The sequence below is a fragment of the Bemisia tabaci genome, chromosome 2 (assembly GCF_918797505.1).
Source record: "Bemisia tabaci chromosome 2, PGI_BMITA_v3".
Taxonomy (NCBI): domain Eukaryota; kingdom Metazoa; phylum Arthropoda; class Insecta; order Hemiptera; family Aleyrodidae; genus Bemisia; species Bemisia tabaci.
In genome coordinates this window covers 44,504,534-44,526,486 of record NC_092794.1, presented here as the reverse complement: position 1 = coordinate 44,526,486, position 21,953 = coordinate 44,504,534, and the positions used below count along the sequence as shown (strand labels likewise).

At 39.9% G+C, this 21,953-nt stretch overlaps 2 protein-coding genes across 4 annotated transcripts in view; one reads left to right on the top strand and one right to left on the bottom strand.

The window, feature by feature from the left end:
• LOC109039997 (neurobeachin-like protein 1) overlaps nt 1-21,953 on the bottom strand; it is a 504,582-nt gene that overhangs the window by 177,379 nt on the left and 305,250 nt on the right. The window lies entirely within an intron of this gene.
• Nucleotides 235-21,953, top strand: part of LOC109040000 (uncharacterized) — a 62,033-nt gene continuing 40,314 nt past the window's right edge. Inside the window, exons 1-2 of the mRNA XM_072296640.1 lie at nt 235-1,710; nt 18,880-20,535. Coding sequence (XP_072152741.1) covers nt 1,699-1,710; nt 18,880-20,535 — 1,668 coding nt within the window. The 5' untranslated portion in view covers nt 235-1,698. The remainder of the gene's footprint in view (nt 1,711-18,879; nt 20,536-21,953) is intronic.

The window sequence follows — 21,953 nt, the reverse complement described above, 5'->3', positions numbered from 1 at the left end:
ATTAGCAGGAGTGCTAAATGGACCGCAAACCGTGCAGAAAAGCCCGGTCGCGTTGTTTCGTGTAAAACTAGTTAGGCAGCAGCCACCCGTCTTTTTTTTTTTTTTTTTTTTTTTTTTTTTTTTTTTTTTTGGGGTCGTCATTTTTTAGGGGGAGTTTTTAGGATTGGGCCGGGTGGCTACCGCCACCTAGAATTGCTGGTACTCGAGTGAGACGTATGACATCCAAAAATATTAAAAAAGAAAACTTAATATGGAGCCATGTACGCTTTGATGCACTATTAAGAGAATAAGTTTCGCCCCCAAAATATTGAAAACTAAAGGAAGAACAGGTTTTGTTTGTCTGTTTGGTTTTTGTTTGTTTGTTCGTTTTTTTCTTTTTTTGTTTTTTAGAAGACAAAAAAATGGAAGGTAGAAACGGGAGGCGTTATTTTTTTTACAGAAACCAAGAAAATTGTTCATTTTAAGAAAATCGTATAAGTATTCAAAGAAGGACTCCACGGGTACACAAAGACTAGCTTCGTCAAATTGAAAAGCTTTGAGTTCAAACCGCTAAAAAACTTTGTATTAAAAAGGTCCAACGTCGACTTTACATAGGAACCAGATCGTAAATCGTACCCGGCAATATTTACATAAATATAATTTATGGCTATCTTCAAATCAATTATAAATGAGACGTTTATATCGTGCCTTTGACGTACTATCGGCATAAGAACCTTTTCATCTTTGAGCTCTCAGTTCAGATTTATAGAGACTTTGTGTCATTGTAAAGTATTCAAAAAGGAGACGAAAAAAACAGTAGAAAAGAAAACTAATTAAAAATGCATCTGAAAGACACTTCAAAATTGCATATTGGCGGCAAGTTCTTCAATTATCGTGTAAAGAGTAAAGACCATTGGAAAAAAAAATATGTTAAAACACTATATAAAAAAATCACATGGTCATTTCAGACCATGGTCAGTAATTTATGACCATAAGTTACTGATAAAACCAATAACCGTAAATTAAAAAGAAATCAATACAATTGGCGATGGACTAAAAAAGTGGGCCGAACCAGAGGGCGAAAAGGGGTAAAAAAAGAGCCGATCCATAAAACGCCGAGAAAACAAGATGCAATTTTAAAATTGTAAAACTTGGTCAAAGTTGACTAATCGATCCGTTTGCCACGGAATTCGCAGAAAAGCATTAAACGAACACCTTGTCCGCCTTGGGTCAACAAATAAACTGTCCCAAATTCAGGGCTTCCACGCGGTCAATTACGATGCACCGCCGCGTCGGGTCACGAAAAAAAAGTTTTAAACCGTCAAAAAAAGGAACAAATAAATAAAATAGGATAATATTAATACATCAAAAAAACCGCCGCAAAAAAACGGGGAAACATCAGGCGGGCCGTCAAAAAAGGAGGCGCGGTGGCAAAAAAAGACGCGAAAGGAGGGGAAAAAAACCCCGTCACACGAGACACAAAATTTGTCAATCGCCGGACCCAAGGGGCCGAGGTCCGAATAGACGAGGCGGCCGGAGTGACGTCACCAAAGCTGACCCCTTCTCCCTCCCCCACAGCGACCGACGGGGATTACTTATGGAAATGTATCAGAGCAACTTTTACGAGCAAGCAAATTAAGTAATATAACATATCGTATATAAACGCGCCGCGTCGAACCTCGCTATTATTTCCACCTTAGTGCTCGGATAACAACAACCATGTCGTACAATGTGAGTAGCTCAGCATCTTTTCACCGTAGTTTTCCCATCACCTCTCTCCGGTTTTCCCTGTCAGCCCTAGCTTTTCCTGCCGTGTGCAAGTGACCAGGTTTATCGCTAATGGATTATCAGTGCGTCGATCGTTCGTGCGTTTTCGGAAGTGACTATAGTTTTCCGAGTTCTTCGGTTGATAAAATTTTGATCAGTGTTTGGATTGCCTTGAGTGTTTGATAAAAATCTCTCAAAGTTTTGGTGAAAAATTAAAGGCGATTAAAAGATGAATGGCTCGTAGGATGGGACGGAGTTTTGAATCGGTGATATTTACTGTGGTGTTGTCATCAACCTTGGATACTTTTTAGTGCTGTGCGTCTTTTCATAAGACGAAAAAGTTTTCGAAAGGATTGTTATGCACTTTGTTTGAGTGTCTGCGCGTTTTACATGCTTACAATTAGTGATTTCATTCTAATATAAAAGGGGGAAAAAATGATAGTCTAAAAGCAACTTTACTTTCAACCGGGTGTCTTTTTTGAAAATTCCAAAATGGAAACAAATCCAAACTATATGTAATCTAACTTTAAAAGTTTTTTAGAAATATCAACTCTTTTCTTCAGCAAAATATTCCCAATGAGTAGAGATTTGTTTTCATATTAACGAAAAAATAATTTTAAAAATGAGTAAGGTTTCAAAAATACACTTCAAACAAAAAGCAATACCAGTAAATTAAACCAAATTATAGCCGACTTTCAAGATCTCTAAAAAGTATGCGTAACTTTTCACGATTAAAAGCTCTTATACAACTACTCATCAATAAAAGCATGTGAAAACGAAAAATTGATGTCCAGTTCCGGTAAATCATGACTAAAATTACCAAGCAACTTTGATATAGATTGTATGGATAAAAATTACATTTAGGCACGTGCTCATGAAAATCCTTAGAAATGAAAGCATGATTTATAAAAGTTCACAATGACAACAAATACGTGACAAACCACGTGGTGGATAATCAAATCTTTGAGCCAAATAAAAATTAATCTTTGTAAGATAATAAGCTTGTTATAAAAAGGGTAAGTGTTAAGGTAAAAAAGTAAATTTTGTAACCTCGCAAATACTGCTTCTACTACTTATTTTGTTCGGTCATTAAACCAGTCATAGTAAAAGTAGCAAATTTGCAAATTGTGGCATAACTTTAGATTTTCCTGTCCGATAAATGACGCATTTATTCATTTTTCATGCGCAGTTGACATAGCACCACAGTAAATCACACGATTTTAAAAGTCTACTGTACCCACCGCGATAAGTTTAAAACCCGCTGACTCTTGCAGCTACAATTTTTGTTTGGAAACTTATGGAATTTGTAAAGATAAACCTGGGAACGCGGAAAGTTTCAAAGGCTCAGCACACGTGTGCGGGCACGCAGTTGACATTCTAAAAGAACACTTTCTTGAGAGGAAAGAGTAATCTTTTCTTTCTTTAATCATCGTCTTTGGCAGTACAAACTAGGGCTTGCTTGCATTCTGAGTTGTAGTTTGCTGAGAATAGCTGAAAAAAGCGTTACAGAGCCAGCAAAAAACCACCATTTTTGTAAGCCTTTAAATGTTTTGACTGGGGGTTGTTTCATGATTCAGAATTGGAAAAACTTCACCTCACACGTCAATTTAAACAAATAAACGGGGCTGTCATGACTTTCATGATACTTAAAAGCTATCAATAATTTGTCCGCACTACTGAGACAATTAAACGCTAAAAGATGTGAATGCTTCGCCAAAATTTCTCTCAAGCGCGACATTTTTCTTTGACAACATGCCATGCCAACTGATATTGAAATTGATATTGATAATTTCGTGATATCGTTAAATTCTTATTTGCTGAAACTCTTTCTAAGCCCTTTAATCTTAACTTCACGATGAAAACCCCTTTCCTCTCTCAGAAAAGTAATTTTGGGCTATTCCTCCCAGAAGGTAAACTAACTAACATCGATATATCAAAAAAATGTTGCTAAAATACGAGTGTTGCTTTTCACGCTTTGTAAAAACAGAGATGCAACAGTAAAGAAGCATACTTCTACAGTCTAATGATGAGAAATCTCTTCCGAAAACATTAAATTAAAGCCAAATGAGACTAAATGCGATCGTATTCGATTAGTCGAATCTAACTAGAATTTTTGCTAAAGTCTCATTTGGCTTTAATTTAGGATTTTTGGAAGAGATTTCTCACCAAAAGACTGCAGAAGTGTGCTTTTACACCGTTGCATCTCTGCTTTTAAAAAGAAGGAAAAGCCAACTAGTATTTTAACGAACTTTGTTCGATATGTCGAATGTCGATGTTTGTTTACTACCTGGGAGGAATAACCTCAAAACATTCTTATATACCAGCTGTAATACGACAGAAAATAGGACAGTAGTTTTTCTTTGTGTTGATGTCTTGCTGTTCGAGCAAACGGCAAGTTCCGTGCTAAGGAAGAACGCCGTATGAACATTCGAGAGTTGCCAAATTTCCTCCGATAAAATTTTTATTTTTGAGGAAAATTATCAATATTTTCCCTTGAATTTGCAGACTTTTAAGATCAAATTGCAAGCCAAATTACCCGAGAAATTGGAAGAAAAGAATTCACTAATTTTCCTGATAATTAGTAATTTGTCAAAGGAAATTCGGCAACGCCTGAAGGCTCATACAGCGTTTTTCCTTAGCACGGTAGAGTTGCTAAGGTGCATGCATGAGAAGATGTAAGTTACGAAAACGCGAAGGGTATTAATGTGGGCCCAGAGCAGCTCTAATTCCCCAGAGCGACTATAATTTTCGACCTGGTTTGACTGAAAAGAAGTCTGTATTATTTGCTCCTCCTCTGAAAACACGTCAACACTCGTGCCAGGTACTTGTACCTTAGGTATATCATTATGGATACAAGTGCCCTGGCTCCAGTGGCGAGGTGTGAATGATCGATTATCGATATTTCCGCATTTGAAGGTATGGTAAAGGATCGATTTTTAAGGTGTTCGATGCGAGCACCCGTTTATCGATCCTTTTTCGAAGCTGTAAATGAGAGATCGATCGATATATCGCAAAGCACGCCATGCCACTGCTTGGCTCAACCGAATGGGTGCTCTGGCGCACGCTACTGCATTTCTGCAACGGACCAAAGATTGAACCAGTTCTTTAGCCCGAGCGGACACTTGGCTACCGCCATGCGGACGCCTTGCGATGAAGTCTTGATTCATAGTTCATTACTAGAAATTGATTTAGGGAAGTTTGTTCATGAGACTGTCATTGGAATCTAATAAAGGTTTGAAGCTTAGGCTATAAAAACAAACGAGAAAGATTGATGATGGGACCTGCGGGGACTTTGAATTATTTTTATAACAAAACGAAAAAATTGGAACAAAATTGAAACACAAAAACAGGAGACAAGATTAATTTAGCTTAAAAAGTGTTAGGTTCATAGTTCTCCGACAGAATGATAAATGAAAATATCGGTAATTCACGCTAAAAGCTCGAGAAACGCTAAAAAGGAAGGACGTTTTGAACTGCCACGGGTTTATTTTTAGCTGCAAAAAACGATGAAAATTGATAAAAAAAAATGAGTAGCAACCTGATCCTGGTTGATTTCACGCAACCACTGAACCAACCGGTGACAAGGACTGAAATCAGGTTTAATTTTTAATGTGTTTGCAGCTAAAAATAAGCTTGCTACGACTCGACAACGCGACACGTCCTGCCTTTTCAGTTCCTTATGAAATTTTGGTGTTGCTCATGTTTTCAGTTTTTATTCAGTCGCGGGCCTATTTACGGTTTTTTTTTTATTTAATTGTGCATTATCGTTGATAGTTTCTTATTTCCTAACTTTAATTTCTTTCCGATGACAAATCATTGGTTCGGGCGCGAGATTTCCTTCGCGATGTACATAGCGTACTTTTTACATGACAGTTATTAACTCATGAGTGCACACACTTTAAATATGGGTTCGATAGATCATTTTAGACGGAATTACGGCCTTGTCCCATTAAGTGTTTTTTCGGAATTGATGGTAGCAGCGAATGAACATTATGGCCGAATCCTGGAAAAAATACGTTTGCTGAATCTTCAAAAAGACACAAAAACTAAAAGGGCCATTCACTTTGTAACCGTGTAGATAAAAATAACTTCGTATCGAGTCGATTTTTCGATATATTTTTCGGTGCTCGATTCATCAATGCCCTCGGTGGGATTTTGATAATGACATTTGGAGGAATAATACCTCCGTTATTTCAAGCTTCCTTGAACCGGTTCAGCTTGATTAAATACTTTCCTTTGGCTAAAAAGTAATCTATCTGGCAACATCGGCAGTCTTGATTACTTGGCAAAGCTTTTTTTTCTTTGAGCAAGTATGATGAAGAGCCGTTCATAAAAGAATTACTACTGAGAAACATTACGGATCGGCTCTGAGAAGGTTCCATTAGAAGTTTTGTCGATCAGTTTTAAAAATATGGATTAGAACATTACTGCCGTGCTGAGGAGAACGCCGTATGAACATTCAAGAGTTGCCAAATTCCCTTCGATAAAATGATTGTTTTTCAGGAAAGCTATAAATATTTCTCCTCGAAATTTTAAGGAACTTCAGGTGAAATTGCAAACAACATTATCTGAAAAATTGGAAGAAAAATATTCAAAAATTTATCAGGAAATTTGTGTTTTATCAAAGGAAATTTGGCAACGCCTGACGGTTCATATGGCGATTTTCCTTAGCACGGCAGATCAGCACTATGAATTAGCGAGAGGTACATCAGTGTCACACCGATGAAAATTCAACATTTGACTTTTTGCCAAGGCGTTTAATAAAACGCATAGTTTGCCTAGTTTTAGCATCACATACATGATCGTACATGTACACAATTATACATGTTTAATTAGTTCTCTTCAGGACATCATTCCATGATGGTCATTGAACCCAAAACGCAATATTCTGCCGCTTGTACGACTCTAAAACAGGGTGAGGCGTAACAATCAAACGAAAACAAGCGGTAAATTAAGACAAACTTTTAATCTCGAATCAACATCTAATTTGACAGGCGCCTTCGACTCCCTTCACTCACTGCCAAATTTGCGATAATGACATTGACATGATAGTTGTAGAGAGAAGGGAGGGGGGGGGCTCGTGACCAAAACGGGTTCGAGGGGGGTCGCAAGGTCTCCCAAACTGCCCCCCAGACGGCCAGGTTGTTTTTGACTGGGTCACCGATAAGTCAAAAGAGATGAGATGGATATCGCTAACCTATCCATCAGTTTGAGAAGCCGTTCCAAACGGCTGGTCGTCGACATTCAATTTAGGAGATGGTGCCAATTTGGTCGTAAAGTACGGATTTTTATTTTTTAATGCGGAAAATTCAATGAATTTTTAATCTCCAATTACTGCATTTCATTAATTTTGTTTCAATTTAATATTTTTTTATGTAACGGACTTCAAGCGGAATCATTTCTCCAATCAATTACTGGAAAAAAAAAAAACAAGCAGTGAACTCCAACACAATGTGTTGATAAGGCGCGTCATTAACTCGCACATATCAACCCCTTTAGTTTTCATTTACAGAGATTTCAAAAAAGGCAAGCAGCATAACAAGAGAATTCACGATCCAACAGTGCAAGGTCAACGACGCACCTTGACGAGACCCTGTATTGTGAATCTAGAAAGCTATTCGAAAAAATTTAAGTTTTTTGATCTGCCTCAAGCAAAATCTTATCAGATTCTTGAAGAAAAGTGCTACGGAAAAATTTAAGCGAAGAAAGGAAAAATTCTGTCGAACTCCTAGAAGATAAAGTCGATTTAAAGGTATTTTGGGGCTAAAATACCCAAATCACCGGTATTATTAATCCCGTTATATTATTGAAAAGAGATTTACTCGATATAAATGCAATTGTATTAAATATGTCTTGATTTTTTTATTTTAAACGTCTTTTCATGCAAAGAAGCTTAACCATGTCCATGCTTTATTCATTCATGAATTGAAAGTAAGCAATCCACATCCCGAAAATCTACCGATTTGCCGTAAAAAATCGCAGAAACTTTATATACCAGGTCGATGTACCCACTCTTAAAAAAGATAAAAAAAAAAAAAATAAAAAAAATAAAAATAAAAAAAATAAAAAAAAAATAAAATATAATTCTGTAAAATTCGTGAATAAATACCAAGACAACTATTCAGGATGTCAAAGACTGCCTGAAAACTTTTTATTAACCTCATATGATAAAAATATTATTATCAGCTGACACTGACATTGTTGTCAGATGAACAGCACTATCAGAGCACGGGTACCAACTTTTGAAAAGTATAACAGAGGTGTGGAGATCTGTCAAAGCAACGTTTTGAACAAAACGGAGGAGTTAAATTCTCATTCCGAGAGTGCCGACCTGCTCAGCCATCCTCGAATCAGTTCGCTTGATTCTGCTTATATATGCATATTTTAAATCAGCGCGTCGTACTCTTAGGCTTTTTTTAAGAAAACCAAGTAACGTAGACTCTTGGTATTCACTGCACATAAACTAGAGAGCCCCAGAATGAGAAACAACTTTAAATCATAATTATTGACGATAAATAAACTTTTCACACGCTTTGGAAAATCTCAGAAGTTCGCGGTAGTCACTTTTCGGTAAGGAACTAAGGGACTCGGTTATTGTATCGAGCAGGGTTCGAAACGATCGCAAAGGCGGTATACTACGTATACGCGCCAAAAAAAACACATTGGATCTAGAGTTCAGACTCTTAAAAACATCGACGAGAAAAAATACTCTTGATTCAATCGGATTTTTGCTTAAATCAAGAAGCAAGCCTCTTAATTTGAGCGGATTTCCTTTTGATGTAAGCTTAAATCTGATTGAATCAAGAGTACTTTTTCTTGTTAATGTTTTCAAGAGTCTGGACTCTAGATCCAATGTGTTTTTTTTCCCAGTGATCATTGTTTTGACTAGAGAGAAAATATCAAAATAATAACATCATTTACGTCTCTTCTTTGAAATCCTCAATTATAAAGAAGTTGCGAATTTTTTTGACGGGTCAAAAATGACTAACACAACAAGCGCATAGTTTATTATTTGCTTAAATAATGCGCTGTGTGAAGTGGGAATCAAAGTTTCTACCGAAAATCAAGTGCCGCGAACGGGAAAATTCAGCAAAGATAAAACTTTGTTGCGTTTTTCGTCTGTAAAACCATACGACGTGAGTGTAATGATCGAGCGTTTTCCTCCAAAATTTCCAATATCACTGATTGCAACAGTGAACAAATTTGAATTCGCCTTCAATTTTTGCTCATGGCAACATTGCAACCGCTGACTGAAACTTTATCCGACTTGAACGACCGCTATAAAAACGGAGGAGGAGGATCGATAGTCATCCTCTTGACTTCTTTCAGCTTCTGGTCTTGAGTGATGAGGCACCAAGAACCGCCCATGAAACTGTAGATTGAGGTGGCTATGCTTAATACACTAACAGTGCCATATCCTGTAAGTTTGGACTTACTCAAGATTACCTATCGTCAAAGAAATTAAATGTTGATTTAGCATTTATACTGTTAAAAAGATGTCCGACAAGTTCCAAATGCTGATTTTACATTTTAACAAATGCTAACGTAACTACGCCCACTGCAAAACGTACAAATTAAAATGTTATGTTAGCATTTTTGTATTGTAAAATCAGCATTTGAAACTTGTCGGACATCTTTTTAACAGTATAAATGCTATATCAACATTTAATTTTTTTCCGTGTACGATATAATTCCCTCCACTCAATCCTAGGAAAAAGTAAAAAAAGGGCAGTTCCTTCTTCTTCTTTGTGCCCATAGCTTTCTGTACAAAACCTAAATTTCTATTTAAACGGTGAAACGCACATTTCTTTACTTCGAAAACGAAGGAATGTAACTTCATTCTAAGATTGCAAAATTATGAAAAAAGTCAATTTTTAACGTATTAAGACCTTCAAGTTCCTGTCGAAGCATTTGGGTATTTTTGCGTCCAATTTAAGGAAATTCTTCCACGTAGAGATTTGTGACAACTTTCTAGTAAAAGTATGATTTCCGAACGAAAATATTCAACGTTAAAATAGAATACATTCTGCTATTCTGATCTACGATTTCTAATTTATTTTATAAACAACATATAATATACCATTGCTTTCACTATGCAGATAGGTGTTTTCTTTTATGAGCCTAAAATCGTAGTTCCTTATTGCAGTATGTAGTCCAAATGCAGTTATCTTTCTCCGTCTAAGAAAATACGATTTCACTGAAAAAAGTACTACATTGTTTTAATATGGTATATTTTTCATTGCCACGAAAGATGCAATACGAAATAATCTTTGAGAAACTCTGTAATCAACTATTGTCGACATGATAAACTATTAGTAACATTATTTCTCTCCAGCTCTGAAGCATTCTCTATTTTTTGCACGAATTTGTCTGAAGGAGCAGAAAGCATTCGATCATTATGAAAAGGCATTAATCAGTGGCATCCATGCTTTGCGATATATCCATCGACCTCTCATTTAATGCTATGGAAAAGGATCGATGAACAGGGTGTTCTCATCGAACACCTTAAAAATCGATTCTTTACCATAGCTTCAAATGGGCAAATATCAATAATCGATCATTGTCGCCTCGCCATTGGCCTTAATATACACTAAATGGCGTTCGGAAACACACAGAGAGAAGAGAGAAAAGACATCTATCAATAATGAAATTTTACTCACGAACTGTAGTTTACCTGCCGTCCGTTAGGCGGCGCTCGCGTCAGGTTGCAGAACCGCTTACGTACGCAGATAATTACCGGCAACTCAATTTTAACTCATTATTTTCCAATTTGAACCCTTTACCCTCTTGTTGGCCGCTGCGGCCTTCAACCTTGCTATCATTTTCGACACCTTTCAGCGTGGCACTGCCGTAATAGCGAAGAGAGCATAAGTGCATGATGGGATGAACCTCGAGACCCATAAAAGCATGTGCTAACCATGGCTCGTACAAGTAAGCACTTACTGTTCTCTTCGCTATCACGTCAGAGCAGCTGTCGTTGGACGATCGAGCGACTTTTCGCACACTTTATGACCACCTAATGACAATAGCCGGCCGCTTGCACGCGCTCTTACATTGATGCCGGCTCGAAGGAAATTGTTTGCTTTGGGATGTGTAATTATTTTAAGAGTTGTATGCTTAGAAACATTTTTAATACCTATAGCCTCCGGTAAATACAAAATTGCTCTCACTCACATTTTTTTTTATGATTTACTAGCCTATTCAACGAAAGCGTGACAGTAAAAGCTACAATGTATCGTATAAAACTTTGGTCTTACGAATAGGCACTTTCACATCGAGGAGAGGTATACTTTACCGCAAATTAATTTTGAAAAAGGCACAAAGTCGAAATTTGCATAAGCCCTTTTTCTTAAATAAACTGGTTTTAATTTCAATCACTGATAACGAGAGAGTTGAAGAAAAAACTCGCCTGACATTTATCAGTCAGTATATTTGGCAAATTTATTGCTCAAATTGTTGCTTATCTATTACCACTAGGAGAAAAATAGCGTTGATCTCCGAACTTAAATTTTGCCCCATCCAATTAAATTGCTTAGATTGATAGTGGGGGGGGGGGGAGAGCACTCATTATATTGTCTCTAATAGAACTCTTCACTTACATTATGATATTCAGAGCATAAAGCTTGTAAAAGTGACGAATTTCCAAACCGATTTGACACGAATGCAAGTTTCGCAGCGTTTCGCGAGTGACCCTACATTTGTGAAGGCCCCCGGACATTTATTACGGTTACGAGACTCGTCTTGTGCACTTCCAGTCGATGATTTACAGGAGCAATCCTTGCCTGATTGTCGTTAAATAAGACAAAAACTAGACGGATTTTCCTTGATAAAAGCTGAGCGAAATCTAGCGTTCGTTCAAGATTTGGCAACGACGCGAATGGAGCTCATTCGAGAAGCCGGTGCAGTAAATCTTGTAATTTTTCTGTTGCATTAGATGTCATAAAAATTGTTGTAACTTTTAAATTTCAACATTAAATGAAACTTGTCTCTATTCGTAGCATGGATGGGGCCTAGACCCTGAAGAGTGCACGTTGGTGGGTTTTTTTTTTCCTTAAAAAAAAAAAATCAGAATTACTTCCACCATAGACACGAATTTTTCTCTTCAATTTACAACGATTCTGCAAAAATTCGAGGCCCTAACTTGTTTTAAAATTAGAATGATTCCCACATGATGATATAAAACAAATCTCCAAGATGGACAGTTGGTCAGAACGCTGCACAACGGCGAAAGAGCCTCGCCAAGTTTCGCCCCTTTTTTTTTATACCCGAGTTGGTCAACCGGACAGTGCTCAAATGAAAGCCTATGGCAAGGCATACTTCCATGCAAAGTTTCAACTTGAAGTGACCCCTGGTTTAGGCTGTACAGCGTTGCCAATTTTCCAGTTTCATGTGCTAAAATCAAGGATATTGGACTATTAGTCCGGTGCATAAGTAGACTAGTACACCCAAGTTGGTCAACGGGACAGGGCTCAAACGAAAGCTTATGGTAAGGCAAACTTCTGGGAAAAGTTTCAACTTGAAGTGAAACCTCCTTTAGGCTGTACAGCGCTGTCAATTTTCCATTTTTATGCGCTAAACTCACGAAATACTGAATCGTCATGGTTCAACAGACTATTATACCCGAGTTGGTCAACGAGATAAGGCTCAAACGAAAGCTTATGGTAAGGCAAACTTCTGGGAAAAGTTTCAACTTGAAGTGAAACCTCGTTTAGGCTGTACAGCGTTGCCAATTTTCCATTTTTATGCGCTAAACTCACGAAATACTGAATCGTCATGGTTCAACAGACTATTATACCCGAGTTGGTCAACGAGACAAGGCTCAAACGAAAGCTTATGGTAAGGCAAACTTCTGGGAAAAGTTTCAACTTGAAGTGAAAACTCGTTTAGGCTGTGCAGCGTTGCCAATTTTCCATTTTTATGCGCTAAACTCACGAAATACTGAATCATCATGGTTCAACAGACTAGTATACCCGAGTTGGTCAACGAGACAAGGCTCAAACGAAAGCTTATGGTAAGGCAAACTTCCGGGAAAAGTTTCAACTTGAGGTGAAACCTCGTTTAGGCTGTACAGCGTCGCCAATTTTCCATTTTTATGCGCTAAACTCACGAAATACTGAATCATTGCGTTCGGAATTCAATTTTCTCCGTCTGTAGCGTTCATTTACTATCGAGTCGTAATGTTTAGCCCATACTCATCAAAGTTATAGCCCATGAAGGTACGTTTTCCCCCAAAAAATCTCGGAAAAACCCTAATTGTATGTTAAAAAAATTAATAATAAATTGGCAACACTGCTTCGAAAAGTTTACGATGGCCTTTAGTTGCGCTTCTTAACGATCTCAGGGTAGTATTCAGCTCGTAGACCGATGAACTAGTTTGTTTAATTATGATGCATTGGACTATTAGTCCCGAATTTCTTCATTTTGGCACATAAAAATGGAAAATTGGCAACGCTGTACAGCCTAAACGAGGTTTCACTTCAAGTTGAAACTTTTCCCGGAAGTTTGCCTTACCATAAGCTTTCGTTTGAGCCTTGTCTCGTTGACCAACTCGGGTATACTAGTCTGTTGAACCATGATGATTCAGTATTTCGTGAGTTTAGCGCATAAAAATGGAAAATTGGCAACGCTGTACAGCCTAAACGAGGTTTCACTTCAAGTTGAAACTTTTCCCAGAAGTTTGCCTTACCATAAGCTTTCGTTTGAGCCCTGTCCCGTTGACCAACTCGGGTATAATAGTCTGTTGAACCATGATGATTCAGTATTTCGTGAGTTTAGCGCATAAAAATGGAAAATTGGCAACGCTGCACAGCCTAAACGAGTTTTCACTTCAAGTTGAAACTTTTCCCAGAAGTTTGCCTTACCATAAGCTTTCGTTTGAGCCTTATCTCGTTGACCAACTCGGGTATAATAGTCTGTTGAACCATGACGATTCAGTATTTCGTGAGTTTAGCGCATAAAAATGGAAAATTGGCAACGCTGTACAGCCTAAACGAGGTTTCACTTCAAGTTGAAACTTTTCCCAGAAGTTTGCCTTACCATAAGCTTTCGTTTGAGCCCTGTCCCGTTGACCAACTTGGGTGTACTAGTCTACTTATGCACCGGACTAATAGTCCAATATCCTTGATTTTAGCACATGAAACTGGAAAATTGGCAACGCTGTACAGCCTAAACCAGGGGTCACTTCAAGTTGAAACTTTGCATGGAAGTATGCCTTACCATAGGCTTTCATTTGAGCACTGTCCGGTTGACCAACTCGGGTATAAAAAAAGGGGCGAAAAAACACCACTTTTTGGCGAGGCTCTTTCCAAAGTTGGTAAAATTGCGTATCCCGAAAATGGAAGAGAGCTCGGTGCCTCTTCTCTGACTTGGAGACTTTAACGCAGAGAGAGAAAAGTTGGACGGGGCGGATCGAGTAATACAACTATTTCGACTTCAAAGTAGGTAAAATTGCGTATCCCAAAAATGAAGGAGAGCACGGACCCTTTCCTGTGACTTAGAGACTTTAACGCAAGTTTAGAAAAGTTGGAACGGGATAAACGCGTAATACAATTATTTCGACTTCCAAGTAGGAGTAATCGCATAAGATATGTCGTCTGAGCCTTTGGTCGTTGCCAAATTCCCTTTGATAGAGTACTTTTTAGCGAGACTTCTGAATATTTTTCTTCCAATTTTTCCATTTGCTATTCAATCGATATCTGAAAATTTTGGGGAAAAATATTCGTAATATTCGTAAAAAGTAAGTATTGTACAAGAAGAAATTTGGCTACATTCGAATATCCTTGCAGCGTTTTTCCTTAGCATGACAGAATTAGCCTATTAGGAAATGCGGCCCGGGTGAGAGAGATTGATTTTCGGCCAGTTGACTGATCTTCTCATCAATCAAGACCTCGTTTCAACAAAGAATACGAGTTCATTCAGGGTTGCCATGTTCACCGATTATTTGCCTTGAGTATGTTTCATACCTTTGCGTGCGATGAAATTAATTGGAGCCAAATGAAAGAGTGCCACTTTATGAATTGTGACTTTCGTATGTTTCCGAATGGACGCGTTAGAATCACTTTTAAACCTACTTATTAAAAAATGCCTCCAAAATTAACGATCCAGGAAATTTTTAATTTAAGTAACGGAATAAACAACTTCTTTGGATGACCTTTTATTAATGCTTGGTACTCGCTGACAGGGTGCGTACATTATCGTCGAATAATTTTATTGATGAAAATACTAAAATGTGGAGGTTTTAGGAAAAAGGAGCCTTTTTAAATGTTCCTCAGAATGAATAGTTGTTTACGGTTAACTTCAGCAGACCTAATAATGCTGAGTAGGAAGTCCATCCTATTAGATACGCAATTTGTAGAATATTTGGTTAACGGGTATTTTGAAGCTGATAACAGGGTAATCGCATTATTGAAAAAATGTTGCTCAATCTCCGGAGCATTGCATGGCAAGCAGACCCTCGCGGTAAAAAATTTCTTCGTAATTGGTAAAAAACATTACTTACGAATTCTAATGAGAAGCGATGTGATTATTGTCTTTCTTACCTGTAACAAAAACCAATAAGAAAAATTAGGCTAGGTATATTCGCTACTTAAGACCAAAGAGTGAGTAATTGTGAAGTCAAAAATGTCCGCGTCTATGACTTCCTTTGAGATACTTTTTTCGGGAAAGTTTTTTAACGCCTCTTCGCTGCCTACCCACCAGGCGCATGTACCCCCTAACAGGTCCATATTACCCCGCTCTAACCGCACATCTAACTGTCACAATATCTTTGCCCCAGAGGGACCCGATGCAGAAAATGGACCACTAGACAAGGTACGAATTTCAGCACTCTGATATATGATCCGTGACCAAAATTTCACGTAGAGCACGATGCGCACAATGAAAATTATCGAAATCAACTCCTCACAACGATATTTAATGATTCTTGATGCGTGAATTCAAACCACCCGCTCATGAAAACTCAATGCTCTACGCGATTCACATCGCGCGCTAAACGTTATCATGACAGTCTCTGCGCGATGTAAAAATGTGGCAACCTCAATCTTGACGCTTTGGCTCAGCTATAGCAAATTGCCTATAGTTCGAACAACACATGGTGGGAAATGAATATTGCTCGATTAAGAAACTTGCTGAGACCGTTGTCGTGCGCGATTTGACTCACGTAGAGCTTTGAGTTTCTTGTGAGCGGGCAGTTCAAATTCCTCGTAACCAATGTGAAATGAAAAGGTTAATATCTTCGTTAGGAGTTGGTTTCAGTAATTTTCGTTGCGCGAATCGTGTTCTACGTGAAATTTTGGTTAAGAAACATGTACCGGAATGCTTAAATTCGTACCTTGTCTAGTGATCCATTGTTCAGCGGCCTGGTATCAGCATTTCTCTGTATGTGCCGCACCTTACGAACTGCTCGGTCATGACTTCGTGTACAGTATCCTTCGCACCGGAAAATTTCGCCCAGATAAGTCACAAATAGCTTAAAGCTAACAGGATGGGAGCCGTCAAACACGCCCCTGCCTGCCCCCGCATTTCGCGTGAAACATGGGACGGTTTTATTTTGAGTCAAAGCCCTGGCCTCGACTCAAAATCGATTCTCATTCAAATTGAGTCGCATTAGCGCGGTTGGGCCGCCGCGCAGTGGATCGAGTCAATGGAAGAGGTCGGACATAATTTGGAAACTTTAAAAGCTTATAACTCCGCTTATACACAACGTTGAGGTTTTGAAAGTGGTTCCATTGGTTTTCTCGTGAAATTTTCTTCTCGAAGCACCCCTAAACATTTAAAATATGACGAAAAAAACGTCAAAATTTGCAGTTTTAGTCAAACATTTCATGTCCGACCTCGCCAATTGACTCGATCCACTGTGCGCCGAAGTCGTAGCAATGCGAAGCCTATTTTATTGAGCGTCCCAATAACGGCCTGTCGTTTTGCAGTGCTTTCGAGCTCGGCCGCAGTCCATTTCTCGCGGCCAAGGGAAAGACCCGGCGAACAGCTTGCATTTAAATGAGCTTTTAAGTCGATATGTGTGCGCGGCTTTTGAAACTCCGCCCGCATTAAAAATAAAATCGGACTCAAAGGCCGGGACTTCTAGGTCGGAGCGCCCTCGCAATTAAACGCCGGCCTCAGGTTTCAAAGTTACGGCCGTTTTAATTACTTCGTCACAACTTAATTTCATTATTTCAGTTTTTCAACCTGACTCTGTGAAACTTCAAGGTTGATGCATACATAGATATCACTCTGTATGTAGATACACGATGTCTAAGGGACAACCGCTTACCTGCAAACTGACGATTTTACAGGCCGAAGAGAAAACTCAGCCATTTTTGTAATTTTGAAGTTAAAAATCTACACTTTTTTATACATTCTAGCGTATTTATGGAATTGAAAAAAAGGGAATGAACCGAAATCAGCAGAGTTGCTGACTCATGCCCTGCCATTCCCCGGTATTTCCTGACTGTGGCAGCCCTGCTGTTTTTCTAGCCTCTGAATTAAGTATTACTGTGCTTATAACTTGTACTTGTGATAGTGCCTATGAGTGTTGACTTCCAAAAGTAAGGTTTACACTGTAGAAAAGGTAACAGTGCTGAGTAACTTAGTTTTCACTCCTCTGACGTGAGGGCGTACCTCAATTTCCTCATGAGCCCTTTTGTTCATAAACTGGAAAAAAAACACTGGATCTAGAGTCCAGACTCTTGAAAACATTGACAAGAAAAAATACTCTTGATTCAATCGAATTTTTGCTTGAATCAAAACGAAATCCGCTTAAATTAAGAAGCTTGGTTCTTGATTTAAGCTAGATTCTGATTGAATCAGGAGTACTTTTTCTTGTCGATGTTTTTAAGAGTCTGGACTCTAGATCCAATGCGTTTTTTTTTTTTCCGGTGTACATTTTCGTGCTTTTCGGAGCTCCTGCGGAAATAGAGATACGCGCTTAAGTCGGAAGAGCGACGAAATGTACTGTCTTTGGGTCAACGCAAGTTTTTAATTGAGATAAAACTGTCGGCTCGGCTGAGGCTGAGAGGTTGGAGACCCAAACGGGACACAGCGAGGGTTCCCGGGGGGGGGGGGGGGGGGGGGGGGCGCAGGATCCAGATGCTCGGGAACTCGGGACCGCGGAGTAATTCGATAGACACGAACCCGCGACCAACGAACGCCACGACACCTCGACACTTCGGCTGATAATCATAATTAATACCGCACCAACTCGACGCTGCATGATCTCCACCCGATGATGTTAGACGATTCGCTAAAAATAAAAATAAAAATAAAAATAAAAAAATAAAAATAAAAATAAAAACAAATTAATTTTTTTTTTCAAATAAAAGAAATTTTTTTGTTGATTTATACAAAATATTTGGCGGTTGAAGGTCTTTGTTTAATTTTATTATTTTTCTTACTTAATCCCATCGTTAGAGTTCAAGTCGTCTGAACTTCTGGAGGTTATATACTGATTTCATGATCGAGTTGACAACTGCGGCTACACTTAAAAGTAACACAACTGTGAGTCACTCGGCGTCATGATCACGCTGATTTTACAGAGCTCGCAGCTTCGCTCTTTCTCTGGACCAAACCCCCCCCCCCCATCCATCGGTGCATCTCTCGGCGAAAACGGCGAGCCTAACTTTCAACAACCGTCGAAGTTCAGTCATATCGTAGATGAGATTCAAATATCTCATTTTTTTGACGGATCTAAATGTGTTTTACTATTAATTGTGGAAACTTTTTTATGTGCATGAAATGCACTCGCCCTACAAAGCCCGTCTGTCCCGGCAGTATTACTTCCTCGACGTTTTTTGGCCAGAAATCTAGAACGAAAAATTATGCCTTTTCAAACTATCGGTCATAAAAAAATAAATCACTATAAGCTGAAGCTCTACGGGGTGTCCCAAAGCGAAGGGCGGAAACTTAAGCGATCGATTCTTGTACGGAAATAGGACTCTTTTTTTCGGTGACATTTTTTCGTTTGGGCCATCTTCTGAGGGGATATGTCTCCCTATATAATCCGTATCCCCCTTATAAGATAGTTTGAACCCTCCCCCGCCCCCATAAGTTACTTATGTGATACTTAAACTGCTAGTAAGTTAATATATTTAAGTATTCTTTCGTATTCAATTCTAATGAGATCGTTCCTTTCTGTTCCAGAGACTGTTGAGCTTCATTTGCCTGCTGGTCAGCTCGCAGCAGCTGAGCCTAGTCAGCGCATCCGGCACCTACTCGCACAGTGGCCCTCACTACTCCGTCACCAAATACTCCGAACAACACCCGTCCCCGGCCTACGAATACAAACCAGCCCCAGGGTTCCCAGCTGGCCACGGCCAATCTGCCTCCTACCACGCACCAGCCCCTAGCCCAGCTCCGGCATACCATGCCCCAGCTCCGGCATACCATGCTCCGGCCCCGGCATACCATGCCCCTGCCCCAGCATACCATGCCCCAGCTCCGGTATACCACGCCCCCGCTCCCGTATACCATGCCCCAGCTCCGGCATACCATGCCCCAGCTCCAGCATACCACGCCCCCGCTCCCGTATACCATGCCCCTGCTCCGGTATACCACGCCCCAGCTCCATCATACTCAGCTCCCAGCTACAAGCCTTCCTACTCCCCAGCCCCATCCTACTCCCAGGTAGCCTCCAGCTACGGATCCTACGACAGTGGAAAGGATAACGCTTACAACCTCCACTCCGCCACCAAGTCCTACGCCCCCGCCTACCAAGCCGGTGGCTACAAGCAATCCTACGGCGGCAACTCCTACCAATCCGGCTACTCCTCCGGCTACAAAGTAAGCCAGCCCTCATACGAGTCTTACAGCGCACCCAAGATCCAATACGGTTTCAAGCCAGTCTCCTCCGGCTACGGACAATCTTACGGCGCCGCCCAGTCTAGCTACAGCGGCTCATACGGCCAGGCCCAACAATCCTACGGCAGCTCCGGCTCCTCTTACTCCGCCCCGTCTTACGGCTCCAGCTACGGTTACAGCCAACAAGCCGCCGCCCCCAGCTACGGTGGCTCCTACGGAAGCTCCTACAGCAGCCAATCTGTGAGCGCCCCAGCCTCATACGGCAGCAGCTACGGTGGTAGCAGCTACGGAAAGGAAGCCGCCTACAGCAGCAGCAGCTACGGAAAGGAAGCCGCCTCCTACGGACACGGTAGCTCCTACGGAAGTGGATCTTCCTACGGAAGCGGATCGTCCTCCGGACACGGATCTTCCTACTCATCTGTCTCCTCCTCTCCTTCATACTCCTCTCACGGATCTTCTTACGGATCTGCCTCCTACTCGGCACCCGCCTACCCTGTTGCCACCTACGCTCCATCCTACTCTGCCCCTAGCCACTCTTCTAGCTCATACTCATCCGGCGCCTCCTACTCTGCCCCGTCCAGCGGCTACTCATCCGGCGCCTCCTACTCCGCCCCCGCCAGCGGCTACTCATCTGGCGCCTCCTACTCCGCTCCATCCAGCGGCTACTCATCCGGCTCCTCTTCCTCTAGCTACTCTTCCGGTGCCTCTTACGGAGGTTCCTACGGAGGCTCAAGCTACAAGGAGTCGTCCTACCAGGAGGTCTACCCCGACTCCCACCCATCCTACAAGTTCGTCTACCACGTGAACGACCCCCACACGTACGACATCAAGAGCCAGGAGGAATCCAGGGACGGCGACCACGTTCAGGGATACTACAGTCTAGTCGAGCCCGACGGCAGCAAGAGGACCGTCGAGTACTCCGTCCAGGGCAAGAGCGGGTTCGTCGCCCACGTCAAGAAGGAGGGCCACAACAGCCATCCCGCAGGAAAGTCCTCTTACTAAGTTACCATTTTAGAATCCTCTCTCACCATGCGCTTACCAACTATTGTCTAGTCTTAAGATTTGTAAATATTGAACCGACCAATGAAAATTTAGAAAGAAACAAATTAAAAAAGAGAAAAAATTGAAAACTCGAATCCTGTGTTCTCTTTATACTTATTCATCTCCTCCCTAGAAAATTGACGACAGAGAAACTTAATTGATTCCAATAAAAAACGAAAGAGATAACTCAACAGCCAACTATCATGATGTCTATGAAGGTGATATATCGAACTTTCCACCATTGAAATATCACCCACCGTGCACATCAATTTCAAAATACAGCATTACCCGTATACGCTTACCTCTCACAAGAATCTGATATCAAAGGTGATAAAGTTAAATATCCCGAGTAGTTTATGGCGCAAATGTTCTCTGTTGGTCTTAGATTAATTGGAATAAGATTACTTGCACAGAAAAGAAGAAAAGTAAAAAAGTAAGGTAAAAAAATAGTGTCTTTCAAAATTTTCCGGTAACGACACAGATCGTGACACACAAAATTGTGCGAAACAATTTAATTGTTTTAAAAATTACTAAACATGAAACATCTTCCATTTCAATTCCTCTCCAAAAAGTGCCTAACTGTAATTCTGCGAAAAATTATGGAACAGTAACAGTCAGTGCTAAGTGGTGTTATACTCGATGACTTAGATGTTGCAGACTTTCACTTTATGATTTGTGTACATCAATGATAATACAAGGTATTAATTGTTGACCGACAAAAAGCATATGTCATAAACGAAATCTAACATTTCTGATATTTTTAGCATTTATTACAAGGTCAATTTTAACTCAATTTTTTCACTCACAGAGAATGTTCATAAAAAAAGAGAAATAGATAAAGAAACCAAAACCAAATAGTTGCGGAAAAGAGCTGCTAAAGATATATCATTTCATAAGACAAGACAGAGTAAAAAATTCCCCATTATATTTTGGAGCGAATGATCTCTGTTGATCTTAATGAAAATTTCATTTCTCCTTCAGTTGAGAGGAAATTCATTGCACGTACAGAAATTCTTATCTTTACATTGATTCTCATTGTTTTTGAGAACAAAATTATCTTATAACTAACGGCAGTCAGGTAACTTAGGTAATCTCTATAATGCGGTGAGAAATCCTTCCTTTCAAACGTAAAACCAAACATGATTATAAGACGGCTAAATACTCGAGTTTTAAAAAATATGCCCCCCCCCCCAAAAAAAAAGAATTAGAAGTAGCTTACCAATACTTCCCAGCGTCAAAGCAAGGGTCCATTAAGATGGGGAGGACTATCCGTTTTTTAATTTGATGTTTATACACCTGCCCATTTTCTTACGCAGACGCTCTCTGAACGGACGTATTTCTGTCAAACGGAACTATGTGCAATGAGACATGAGCCC